The sequence below is a fragment of the Ranitomeya variabilis genome, chromosome 1 (genome assembly GCF_051348905.1).
Source record: "Ranitomeya variabilis isolate aRanVar5 chromosome 1, aRanVar5.hap1, whole genome shotgun sequence".
Classification (NCBI taxonomy): domain Eukaryota; kingdom Metazoa; phylum Chordata; class Amphibia; order Anura; family Dendrobatidae; genus Ranitomeya; species Ranitomeya variabilis.
In genome coordinates, this window is record NC_135232.1 from 1139057137 (window position 1) to 1139071434 (window position 14298).

Consider the following 14298-nt stretch of genomic DNA (forward strand, 5'->3'; position numbering starts at 1 on the left):
CAAGGAGCGAAATTAAAAGAGCAACCTTTGACTTGTGCAGCACTACTGCTGCATAAGCTGTGGCTCTTCTACTTTCTAACCCCTGAGGGGGGGTTAAAGGTTACCTTTGAAATTGGTTCAAGTAGGCTTCGGCCTACACTCTGCTCCCCCTGCAGAGCCCGGGCTACAACACCGCTCGTTGCTGTCCGGAAGTGCTGGCTGCACAGAGCCAAACACCTCGCCAATGTGTCAGTGGGGTCCAGCACCGCCAGCTGTTCCCCTGCTGTGCAGCCGGCAACGTGTCCTGCAAAAGCCACGCAGACACTTGCTCTTGTACCTTCTGCTCCACATCCTGGTTCCAGTACCGTCAGCTGGTTCCGGGCAGAGCCTTTGGCTTAGGTGCCTCCCTCTGGGTATCCGAGTTCCACCAACGTCAGGTGGTCCTTGGTAGTGCTTTCAGGCACGGGTACCTCCTGCTTAGTAACCGGGTTCCAGTAACGTCAGCTGGTCCTCGGTAGTTCCATTGGCTCTTGGACCTTCGGCTACCCATCCGGGTTCCAGCACCGTCAGCTGGTTCTCGGCAGTGTCTTTTGCTCTTGTACCTTCTGCTCCCCATCCTGGTTCCAGTACCGTCAGCTGGTTCCGGGCAGAGCCTTTGGCTTAGGTGCCTCCCTCTGGGTATCCGAGTTCCACCAACGTCAGGTGGTCCTTGGTAGTGCTTTCAGGCACGGGTACCTCCTGCTTAGTAACCGGGTTCCAGTAACGTCAGCTGGTCCTCGGTAGTTCCATTGGCTCTTGGACCTTCGGGTAGCCATCCGAGTTCCAGTTCCATCAGCTGGTTCTCGGCATTTTCTCAGCCTTCTTGTACCTTCTGCTACATTTCCAAGTTCAAGAGACTAAACACGATGACCCGGAAGAACACCCCTAAGATGACGACGACACCAGAGACGACAACCACCGTGATGACGACGACCCTGGAGACGATGACCCTGAAGACCACCCCGATGACGACGACCCCGGAGACCACCCCGATGACGACGACCCCGGAGACGACGACCCTGGAGACGACGACGACCTGGAAGACCAAGAAGCAGAAGAACAAGAGGCTGCAGAACAAAGAGCAGAAGGACATTAAGCATAACACAAAATATCAGAGCAAAAAAATATTATGTAAATTATAAGCAGAAGAAGACTAAGCAGTGTATGGGGGTGAGTCCGTTCCTCCTCGTGGTGCCCCTGGATAAAGCCTGATGCTGCAGGCCAAACTGAACGCGGACAAATGTAACTGGTTTGTGACAGGCAGAACGGAAGGTGTAATCTTCAAACTTTTATAGATAACAACTACGGGAATGCCTGTCACAAATAAGAATATGATGAAGAAGTTGAATATGATGAAGATAATAGTAAAATAAAAAGAATATGAACAATGTAACCCAAAAAATAATAGGTAGAAGATGAAGAAGAAGATGAATAAGGTGAAGAAGTTGATGTCAAAGAAGCTGATGATGAGGATAATTAAGAAGAAAGCGTGGGAGAAGTAAAAAAGAAGGTGAAGGGCGTGGAAGTAGTGAAACATCAATATCTGACATAAAAAAAAAAAAAAAAAAACATAGTCAAATTCTTTCTAACGCCGAACTTCATAAAAAAAAATTAAAAATCCTGCTATTCTATTACATTGGGCTAAACCTCTGTCCCTTTAATATCTCCGCCACGTCCCCCAATACATCCTACATTATTCTTAGTTGTTTTCCTTCATGTAGAATGAACCTACAAGTTTATAAAGGGTTTATTTTAATTCCGATATTTTCGTCCCATTGACTTGCATTGGGATCGGGTATCGGTATCGGATTGGATCCGATATTTTGACGGTATCGGCCGATACTTTCCGATACCGATACTTTCCGATATCGGAAAGTATCGCTCAACACTAGTGGCAAGATCTGACTTAGTTTGCTATGGGTGTACTGTCATGCCCAGTCTCTAGTATACTGTTAGAGAGGGTATTCAGCACCGCCAGTGACTTTGTAAAACCCTAGCAAACTAGATACTGCTCTGCAAATGTGGAAAATCGTACATTTATTAAAATGAACCAGATATGTTTCAGGCTGAATTTCATTCACCTTCTGCTCACACCTGTTATTATTTATACCATCTGGCTGCCTCCCTGTCTGACTTTGGCACAGTTCTGCTTCTGTCAATGTTGATGGCCCATGCTTACCTGGATATCTACTCTAAGTATAACATGTAATTTATGGTGTACTGCAGCTGTGATTGCTGCTGGTGGCCCTACACTGACACATTTCCTGTCTGCCCTATCACATTTTCATATAATGTGTCTACTACAACTTCTAATGCACATCCATACCAGCCTCACATCTCCTGGTAGTCAACTAAGTTTATACGTGCTATACTTTAATTCTGCTGCTAGGGCTGCAGTTACTGGCCCTACTCTGCCAGACATTTCTTTGCAAGTAGGAGTATTTTCATGATATTTTGACAAGCCATTGCTTATTTATTTTGAAAACAATTAATCTGTTCCTGCTCCCTGAAAACAGGGATAATTTTTAGACAACAAGGTACAAAACTTTATTAGTTTAAACATTCCATCCACGTTGCAAAATAAATATTGCTGGTGAGGACTGGTGTATTAAATCCAACATTTTTGTACAAAACTTTTGCTACATTTTTACACCATAAAAAGTGCAAAATCTACTTGATGAATAGTGACTTTTAGCTTGACGTGCAAGATGCTTTCTTTTCATAATTTTTACAACAAACATTTGCCTAAAATATTGCAATAAGCTCATTAAGATAAATTGAATGTATTTTATGTATTTGTTTAAGGTTTTCACTGCTACATAATTCTGAACCTCTAATTACACATTACAGAATTCTAGCAAAGATTTAAAATGGAAAATGTATAATTGGTCATTATGAAATTAAAGAAACTACACAATGGAAATATCTGAATACATTACATTGCTAAATACGATTTATGTGGTTAGATTTTCTCCTCCATATTTAGGCTTTTTTTTAACAAATTGTCCTTTGAATTTAAGTCTGGTCTCAGGATAATAATATAACATTTAGGGTAAAATATACAGGCCAAAATGCCAACACTAGAAGACAATATAGCAAATATCTCTACAAGAACTGAACTTTTTCCAGTTACACTTAAATAGGCCGGAATAAAAGCCACCCAGACACTGCAGACAACCAACATGCTGAAAGTGATGTATTTAGCTTCATTAAAGCTATCTGGCAAATTTCTTGCCAGAAAAGCGACCAAGAAACTTACTACAGCAAGAATACCAATGTAACCCAGAATTATGGAAAATGCTACTATTGAGCCTTCATTACACTGAAGAACAATTTTGTTCTCATACAAGTCAAAGTTGTTTTCTGGAAATGGAGGAGCAGTAGATAACCAGATAATGCAAAGTACAACTTGGATAAATGAACAAACAAACACTAAACAGTTGGTGATCTTTACTCCAATAAATTTTTGACAATTGCTCCCAGGTTTGGTGGCTTTGAAGGCCGTATAGACCATAATTGTCTTAGCCAAAATAGAAGAGATGCTTACTGAGAAGATGATCCCAAATAAAGTCTGACGAAGCATACACGTGACTCTTGTAGGACGATCAAGGAACAAAAATATACAGAGGAAGCTTAACATAATGGAGACAAGTAGGAGGAAGCTTAAGGTTTGGTTAGATGCTTTTACGACTGGAGTATCTCTAAATAAAGTGAAGATTCCCAAGATAACTGAAGTTTTGAGGAAAAGAGAAATAACAATGATAGTAATTATAAGAGTCATTGAGTCATCGGTATATGATAAAAATTCTGTCTCCTTTGGTGCACATTGATTGTTGTCATTTGGCCACTGGTCTCTTGGACACCTGATGCATAATCGCTTGTCTAAAAGAACAATATAAAAAAATCATTTTTGACACTGTGCAAATCTAGAGATCCTTAGCTAATGCTATTTTTGATAACTAGAGGATCTGACAATGTGGAGATTTGTAACTTCTGCTGGAAAAAAAAATGTTTGGTCTTTTTGCCAGGATAAGCCTTTCAAATTAAATACATGGAATAAATAGCAGTAAGATGTGACTTGATATGTTATCAGGGTCTGTTGTTAGAAAACCACAAGTTCTAATGGATGTAGTAAATAAATGAGTCTGACATTTACAATTACATCTACAGTCCTCTTTAATATAAGGCATTGGGTAATGTGATCCCTAGTCTGACAACCAGTCCAGTATGTGCCTTCAAGTGTAGAAAGAACGACTTGGACTAGAGTATCTAGAGTCCAACAGGCTCTAGTGCAAAATTTAGTCTTGAGCCCACTCCAGTATGTTCATCAAATTTATGGGTGCCTCTAGTGTTCTTGATCCTATAAAAACATGTGTGTTAGCTCACCCCACTCACTAGTCATTAGATATAGAATATATGCATCTCATAGATAACATAGTAGTACTTCCAAATAGTCGTCAGACTGGTATCGAATAACAAACATCACATATTGTTACTCAGCACCATCCTTTTACTGAAAAATGCATTATAGCAAGGCACAGTATACCAAGAAGATCACGTGAGGGATAAATACTACGACACCATGACCAGACCACAAATTCAGGGCTGCTTTTAGACAAAGTCGGGCCCTTGGCAATAGAATAAGTGGGGTCCCAAATGCTAACATATTGCACCACCACACAGAAACATTTCAGTTCTATGTATATGCGCTGAGTTCAGGCCCTTAGATGAGTGAGATCAGCAATATTGAACAATCACTATTAGATCAATTTGTCCTTTTTTATTTTTCAGTCGGTCAGGCCATGTTAGGGCTTGTTTTCTGTGGGACGAGTTGTACTTTTGAACAACACCATTTGTTTTACCATATCTTATACTGATCAGAACAAACTGAACCAAAACAATAATACATATATACCAACTGATACTAAGTGAATAAATGTCATCAATATTGCTGATATATCTGTGCAAAGGAGGAGGAATGGCGGACCCTTCAGATAGTTAGGGTACCGTCACACATTGAAATTTCCATCGCTACGACGTTACGATTCGTGACGTTCTAGCGATATCGTTACGATATCGCTGTGTCTGACACGCTACTGCGATCAGACACCCTGCTGAGAATCGTACGTCGTAGCAGATCGTTTGGAACTTTCTTTCGTCGCTTGATCACCCGCTGACATCGCTGGATCGTTGTGTGTGACAGCGATCCAGCGATGTCTTCGCTTGTAACCAGGGTAAACATCGGGTAACTAAGCGCAGGGCCGCGCTTAGTAACCCGATGTTTACCCTGGTTACAAGCGTAAACGTAAAAAAACAAACCGCACATACTCACCCGTCGGTGTCCTTCAGGTCCCTTGCCGTCTGCTTCCTGCTCTGAGTGCCGGCCGGAAAGTGAGAGCCGACGGGTGAGTATGTACGGTTTGTTTTTTTACGTTTACGCTGGTAACCAGGGTAAACATCGGGTTACTAAGCGCGGCCCTGCGCTTAGTTACCCGATGTTTACCCTGGTTACCCGGGGACTTCGGCATCGCTCCAGCGCCGTGATTGCAACGTGTGACCGCAGTCTACGATGCTGGAGCGATGATTATACGACGCTGCGACGTCACGAATCGTGCCGTCGCAGCGATGAAAATTTCAATGTGTGACGGTACCCTTAAATTGGAGCCAATAGAGAAACAAACAAATCTAGGTCACAACACAGTGATCAGGAGATGAAAGATAAAACACCTTTATGAGAGCAATTTGGTGAGATGATTACAAAGTTAATACAAGTGTCTTATGTACCCATGATAGCTACTGTGATTACATGAGGAATGCACACCAGGGAAACATTAATATGTCATGAAAAAGGAACGTGAAAATGTAATGAAAATGGAATATGGTATGTACCACACCAGTACAGACAACCACCAGGTAATCTAACACATTCCTGTATGGGGTACGTGCCAAACCATTACAGCCCACCACCAGGTAATCTAACACATTCCTGTATGTGGTACGTGCTGCCCTAGTACAGCCCACCACCAGGTAATCTAACACATTCCTGTATGTGGTACATTCCGCACCAGTACAGCCCACCACCAGGTAATCTAACACATTCCTGTATGGGGTACGTGCCAAACCATTACAGCCCACCACCAGGTTATCTAACACATTCCTGTATGGGGTACGTTCCGCACCAGTACAGCCCACCACCAGGTAATCTAACACATTCCTGTATGGGGTACATTCCGCACCAGTACAGCCCACCACTAGGAAATCTAAAACATTCCTGTATGGGGTACATGCCAAACCATTACAGCTCACCACCACGTAATCTAACACATTCCTGTATGGGGTATGTTCCGCACCAGTACAGCCCACCACCAGGTAATCTAACACATTCCTGTATGGGGTACGTGCCACACCAGTACAGCCCACCACCAGGTAATCTTACACATTCCTGCATGAGGTACATTCCGCACCAGTACAGCCCACCACCAGGAAATCTAACACATTCCTGTATGGGGTACATTCTGCACCAGTACAGCCCACCACCAGGTATTCTAACACATTCCTGTATGGGGTATGTTCCGCACCAGTACAGCCCACCACCAGGTAATCTAACACATTCCTGTATGGGGTACGTGCCACACCAGTACAGCCCACTACCAGGTAATCTAACACATTCCAGTATGGGGTACGTTCCACAACAGTACAGCCCACCACCAGGTAATCTAACACATTCCTGTATGGGGTACGTTCCACACCAGTACAGCCCACCACCAGGTAATCTAACACATTCCTGTATGGGGTACGTTCCACACCAGTACTGCCCACCACCAGGTAATCTAACACATTCCTGTATGGGGTAAGTTCCACACCAGTACAGCCCACCACCAGGTAATCTAACACATTCCTGTATGGGGTACGTGCCACACCAGTACAGCCCACCACCAGGTAATCTAACACATTCCTGTATGGGGTACGTTCCACACCAGTACAGCCCACCACCAGGTAATATAACACATTCCTGTATGGGGTACATTCCACACCAGTACAGCCCACCACCAGATAATCTAACACATTCCTGTATGGGGTACGTTCCGCACCAGTACAGCCCACCACCAGGTAATCTAACACATTCCAGTATGGGGTACGTTCCGCACCAGTACAGCCCACCACCAGGTAATCTAACACATTCCAGTATGGGGTACGTTCCACACCAGTACAGCCCACCACCAGGTAATCTAACACATTCCAGTATGGGGTACGTTCCACACCAGTACAGCCCACCACCAGGTAATCTAACACATTCCTGTATGGGGTACGTGCCACACCAGTACAGCCCACCACCAGGTAATCTAACACATTCCTGTATGGGGTACGTTCCACACCAGTACTGCCCACCACCAGGTAATATAACACATTCCTGTATGGGGTATGTTCCACACCAGTACAGCCCACCACCAGGTAATCTGTTGTGAACTATATTTGTTGGCTCCCTCTTGTGGTCACTAGCGGTATGGCACTTGGATTATCCTTCCCCAGGTTGGTACCCACCTGGTTCGTTAGGCCTTGGGTGTTCCTATTTAGACTTCCTGGAAACTCAGTCTAGTGCCTGGAATCGATGTAATCAGTCTATGTCTGTTTTCCTCCTGACTCCTGGTCCCTGAGTTTTGCAAGATAAGCTAAGTTCTGCTTTCTTATTTTTGTCCTTTTGCATTTGCTCTTATTTTGTTCCAGCTTGTTCAAAATGTGATTTCTGTTTTTGCTGGAAGCTCTAGGGGGCTGATATTCTCCCCCCACACCGTTAGTCGGTGCGGGGGTTCTTGGATCTTCAGCGTGGATATTTTTATAGGGTTTTTTGCTGACCACATAAGTCCTCTTCCTATTTTCTGCTGTTAATTAGTGGGCCTCTCTTTGCTAAATCTAGTTCATTCTTACGTTTGTCTTTTCTTCTTACCTCACCGTTATTATTTGTTGGGGGCTTGTATAATAACTTTGGGGTCTTTTCTCTGGAGGCAAGTGAGGTCTTATTTTCTCTGAAAGGGTTAGTTAGTTCTCCGGCTGGTGCGAGACGTCTAGAATCAATGTAGGTACGTTCCCCGGCTACTTCTAGTTGTTGTGCCAGGATCAGATATGCGGTCAGCCAAGTTACCACTTCCCTATGAGCTGGTTTTTGTGTTTGCGGACTTAGCTGGAACTCCTGAGATCCTCTACCACTAGGATCATAACAGTATTCCAGGCCAAAAAGAGAATATTTAATGCATTGCTGAAGCAGGATTAAAAGAAAAAAAAAGTTCTGAGTTTTTTTTTTTTTTCTCCTTCCCCTTTTTCTCTGAGTGGCTTGAAGCCCTGCTGCAGACATGAATGTTCAGACTCTGATTACTAGTGTGGATCAGCTTGCTGCACGAGTGCAGGGCATTCAGGATTTTGTTACTTGTAGTCCTATGTCAGAGCCTAAGATACCTATTCCTGAGCTGTTCTCTGGAGATCGATTTAAATTTAGGAATTTTAGGAATAATTGTAAATTGTTTCTATCTTTGAGACCTCGTTTGTCTGGAGACTCAGCTCAGCAAGTTAAAATTGTTATCTCCTTCTTGCGTGGCTACCCTCAGGAATGGGCCTTCTCATTGGCGCCAGGAGATCCTGCATTGGCAAATATTGATGTGTTTTTTCTGGCGCTCGGATTGCTTTATGAGGAGCCTAATCTTGAAATTCAGGCAGAAAAAGCATTGCTGGCTATCTCTCAGGGCCAGGATGAAGCTGAAGTGTATTGCCAAAAATTTCGGAAATGGTCCGTGCTTACTCAATGGAATGAGTGTGCTCTGGCCGCAAATTTCAGAGATGGCCTTTCTGAGGCCATTAAGAATGTGATGGTGGGGTTTCCCATCCCTACAAGTCTGAATGATTCTATGACTCTTGCCATTCAGATTGATCGGCGTTTGCGGGAGCGCAAATCTGCTAATTCTCTGGCAGTATTGTCTGAACGGACACCTGACTCAATGCAATGTGATAGAATTCAGACTAAAACTGAACGACAAAATCATAGACGTCAGAATGGGTTGTGTTTTTACTGCGGTGACTCTACACATGTTATCTCAGCATGCTCTAAACGCCTAACAAAGGTTGTTAGTCCTGTCGCCATTGGTAATTTGCAGCCTAAGTTTATTTTGTCTGTGACTTTAATTTGCTCATTGTCTTCCTACCCTGTTATGGCATTTGTGGATTCTGGTGCTGCCCTGAGTCTTATGGACTTGTCGTTTTCCAAGCGCTGTGGTTTTGTCCTGGAGCCTTTGGAAAATCCTATTCCTCTTAGAGGAATTGATGCTACGCCATTGGCGGAGAATAAACCGCAGTATTGGACACAAGTGATCATGTGCATGACTCCTGAACATCGGGAGGTGATTCGTTTTCTTGTTCTGCATAAAATGCATGATTTGGTCGTTTTGGGTCTGCCATGGTTACAGACCCATAATCCAGTTTTGGACTGGAAGGCTATGTCTGTGTCAAGTTGGGGTTGTCAGGGAATTCATTGCGATTCCCCGCCGGTCTCTATTGCCTATTCTACTCCTTCTGAAGTTCCGGAGTATTTATTGGACTATCAGGATGTATTCAGTGAGTCCAGGTCCAGTTCCCTTCCTCCTCATAGGGACTGTGACTGCGCTATAGATTTGATTCCTGGTAGTAAATTTCCTAAGGGACGATTATTTAATCTATCTGTACCTGAGCATGCCGAAATGCGTTCTTATATAAAGGAGTCTTTGGAGAAGGGACATATTCATCCATCTTCTTCCCCTCTTGGTGCGGGATTCTTTTTTGTGGCCAAGAAAGACGGGTCGTTGAGACCTTGTATTGACTATCGGCTTCTGAATAATATCACTGTCAAATTTCAGTATCCTTTGCCACTATTGTCGGACTTGTTTGCTCAGATTAAGGGTGCCAGTTGGTTCACCAAGATAGATCTTCGTGGTGCGTACAACCTTGTGCGCATTAAGCAGGGAGATGAATGGAAAACTGCGTTCAATATGCCCGAAGGTCATTTTGAGTACTTGGTGATGCCTTTTGGGCTCTCTAATGCTCCTTCAGTGTTTCAGTCCTTTATGCATGACATCTTCCGGAAGTATCTAGATAAATTTATGATTGTTTATCTGGATGATATTCTGTTTTTTTCTGATGATTGGGATTCTCATGTAAAGCAGGTCAGGATGGTGTTTCAGGTTTTGCGTGATAATGCTTTGTTTGTGAAGGGCTCAAAGTGTCTCTTTGGTGTGCAGAAGGTTTCCTTCTTGGGTTTTATTTTCTCCCCTTCTACTGTGGAGATGGACCCAGTCAAGGTCCGAGCTATTCATGATTGGACTCAACCCAAGTCTGATAAGAGTCTTCAGAAGTTCTTGGGTTTTGCTAATTTCTACCGTCGTTTTATTGCTAATTTTTCTAGCTTTGTTAAACCTTTGACGGATATGACCAAGAAAGGTTCTGATGTTGCTAATTGGGCTCCTGCAGCCGTGGAGGCTTTTCGGGAGCTGAAGCGCCGGTTTACTTCGGCGCCTGTTTTGTGCCAGCCTGATGTCTCACTTCCCTTTCAGGTTGAAGTGGATGCTTCTGAGATCGGTGCCGGAGCTGTTTTGTCGCAGAAAGGCCCTGGTTGCTCTGTGATGAGACCATGTGCTTTTTTCTCTAGGAAATTTTCGCCTGCTGAGCGAAACTATGATGTTGGTAATCGGGAGTTATTGGCCATGATGTGGGCATTTGAGGAGTGGCGTCATTGGCTGGAGGGAGCTAAGCATCGTGTGGTGGTCTTGACTGATCACAAAAATCTGATGTATCTCGAGTCTGCTAAGCGCCTGAATCCTAGACAGGCTCGTTGGTCATTGTTTTTCTCCCGTTTTGACTTTGTGGTCTCGTACCTGCCTGGTTCAAAGAATGTGAAGGCTGATGCTCTTTCTAGGAGCTTTGTGCCTGACTCTCCCAGCGTCTCAGAGCCAGCTGGTATTCTTAAAGAGGGAGTAATCTTGTCAGCCATTTCTCCTGATTTGCGACGTGTGTTGCAGAGATTTCAGGCTGGTAGACCTGACCCTTGCCCACCTGATAGATTGTTTGTTCCTGATAAATGGACCAGCAGAGTTATCTCTGAGGTTCATTCCTCGGTACTGGCAGGGCATCCTGGGATTTTTGGTACCAGAGATTTGGTGGCCAGGTCCTTTTGGTGGCCTTCCCTGTCACGGGATGTGCGTTCTTTTGTGCAGTCCTGTGGAATTTGTGCTCGGGCTAAGCCTTGCTGTTCTCGTGCCAGCGGGTTGCTTTTGCCCTTGCCCATCCCAAAGAGGCCTTGGACGCACATTTCCATGGATTTCATTTCAGATCTTCCGGTGTCTCAAGGAATGTCTGTCATCTGGGTGGTGTGTGATCGTTTTTCCAAGATGGTCCATTTGGTGCCCTTGCCTAAGTTGCCTTCCTCTTCTGATCTGGTTCCTTTGTTCTTTCAGAATGTGGTTCGCTTGCATGGCATTCCTGAGAATATCGTGTCTGACAGAGGATCCCAGTTTGTGTCCAGATTCTGGCGATCTTTTTGTGCTAAGATGGACATTGATTTGTCATTTTCATCTGCCTTTCATCCTCAGACTAATGGCCAAACGGAGCGAACTAATCAGACGCTGGAGGCTTATTTGAGATGTTTTGTTTCTGCGGATCAGGATGATTGGGTGACCTTCTTGCCATTTGCTGAGTTTGCCCTCAATAATCGGGCTAGTTCCGTTACTTTGGTTTCGCCATTTTTCTGCAACTCTGGTTTTCATCCGCGTTTTTCCTCGGGTCATGTTGAACCTTCTGACTGTCCTGGGGTGGATTCCGTGGTGGAAAGGTTGCAGCGGATTTGGAATCATGTGGTGGACAACTTAAAGTTGTCACAGGAGAAGGCTCAGCGTTTTGCCAACCGCCGCCGCGGTGTGGGTCCCGGACTTCGTGTTGGGGATTTGGTTTGGTTGTCTTCTCGGTTTGTCCCTCTGAAGGTTTCCTCTCCTAAGTTTAAGCCTCGCTTTATTGGTCCTTATAAAATTTTGGAAGTCCTTAATCCGGTGTCTTTTCGTTTGGATCTTCCTGTGTCGTTTGCCATTCACAATGTGTTCCATAGGTCTTTGTTGCGGCGGTACGTTGTGCCTATGTTTCCTGCTGTTGAGCCTCCTGCTCCGGTGTTGGTTGAGGGCGAGTTGGAGTACATGGTGGATCTTAGATTCTCATCTCTCTAGACGGAGGCTTCAGTATCTGGTCAAATGGAAGGGCTATGGTCAGGAGGATAATTCCTGGGTGGCCGCCTCTGATGTTCATGCGGCCGATTTGGTTCGTGCCTTTCACGCTGCTCATCCTGATCGCCCTGGTGGTCCTGGTGAGGGTTCGGTGACCCCTCCTTAAAGGGGGGGTACTGTTGTGAACTATATTTGTTGGCTCCCTCTTGTGGTCACTAGCGGTATGGCACTTGGATTATCCTTCCCCAGGTTGGTACCCACCTGGTTCGTTAGGCCTTGGGTGTTCCTATTTAGACTTCCTGGAAACTCAGTCTAGTGCCTGGAATCAATGTAATCAGTCTATGTCTGTTTTCCTCCTGACTCCTGGTCCCTGAGTTTTGCAAGATAAGCTAAGTTCTGCTTTCTTATTTTTGTCCTTTTGCATTTGCTCTTATTTTGTTCCAGCTTGTTCAAAATGTGATTTCTGTTTTTGCTGGAAGCTCTAGGGGGCTTATATTCTCCCCCCACACCGTTAGTCGGTGCGGGGGTTCTTGGATCTTCAGCGTGGATATTTTTATAGGGTTTTTTGCTGACCGCATAAGTCCTCTTCCTATTTTCTGCTATTAATTAGTGGGCCTCTCTTTGCTAAATCTAGTTCATTCTTACGTTTGTCTTTTCTTCTTACCTCACCGTTATTATTTGTTGGGGTCTTTTCTCTGGAGGCAAGTGAGGTCTTATTTTCTCTGAAAGGGTTAGTTAGTTCTCCGGCTGGTGCGAGACGTCTTGAATCAACGTAGGTACGTTCCCCGGCTACTTCTAGTTGTTGTGCCAGGATCAGATATGCGGTCAGCCAAGTTACCACTTCCCTATGAGCTGGTTTTTGTGTTTGCGGACTTAGCTGGAACTCCTGAGATCCTCTACCACTAGGATCATAACAGTAATCTAACACATTCCTGTATGGGGTACGTTCCGCACCAGTACAGCCCACCACCAGGTAACCTAACACATTCCAGTATGGGGTACGTTCCGCACCAGTAGAGCCCACCACCAGGTAATCTAACACATTCCAGTATGGGGTACGTTCCGCACCAGTACAGCCCACCACCAGGTAATCTAACACATTCCTGTATGGGGTACGTTCCACACCAGTACAGCCCACCACTAGGTAATCTAACACATTCCTGTATGGGGTACGTTCTGCACCAGGACAGCCCACCACCAGGTAATCTAACACATTCCTGTATGGGGTATGTGCCACACCAGTACAGCCCACCACCAGGTAATCTAACACATTCCTGTATGGGGTACGTTCCACACCAGTACAGCCCACCACCAGGTAATCTAACACATTCCAGTATGGGGTACGTGCCACACCAACCAGTACAGCCCACCACCAGGTGTGTGACCTGTATGACCCACATATTTTGATTGCACCTCTTACTTTTGCACCTTACTTATGCACCTGTGTGATTACAAGTACATATTGATTTAGTGCATTCCATTTTCATTCAATTTTTATGTAATGGTGTGCATTCCTCATGTAATCACAATACCGATCCTGGTCAATTTTTAAAATATTTTCCATTGTCCTGGTACTTTTCTCTAACATTTTTAAAAAATATTCTTCTAACTAGTTGATGGGAGAACCTGGGGATGTTCGGAGGTGAACATGTAAAAAAATGTTTTGTTTAGTTACCAAAATGTTACGTGAACCCGAACCCGGACTCCAACCCCATTTAGATGAGTCGGTGTCTTTCTTTCAAACAAATTATTTTATTCTAGCTGTGTCTTTTTCACATTCAACACCGTGTTCCAAATTATTATGCAAATTGGATTTAAGTGTCATAAAGATTTAATTGTTTTGTTTTTCAAATAAACTCTTGGATGGTATTTGAAGCTGGTGGTGCCTCTGGAGTCCCTCGAACCTCAAGGTGTAGGATCATTCAAAGTCTTGCTGTGGTGCATAAACCTACTATTCGGCCACCACTAAACAGTGTTCACAAGCAGAAATGGTTGCAGTTGGCCCAGACATACATGAAGACTAATTTTCAAACGGTCTTGTTTACTGATGAGT

At 44.3% G+C, this 14298-nt stretch overlaps 1 protein-coding gene across 1 annotated transcript in view; it reads right to left on the reverse strand.

Moving 5' to 3' along the window:
- Positions 1-2980: 2980 nt before the first annotated feature.
- Positions 2981-14298, reverse strand: part of LOC143800583 (vomeronasal type-2 receptor 26-like) — a 140540-nt gene continuing 129222 nt past the window's right edge. The window contains exon 6 of the mRNA XM_077281197.1: positions 2981-3900. Within this exon, the coding sequence (XP_077137312.1) occupies positions 2981-3900 (920 nt within the window). The remainder of the gene's footprint in view (positions 3901-14298) is intronic.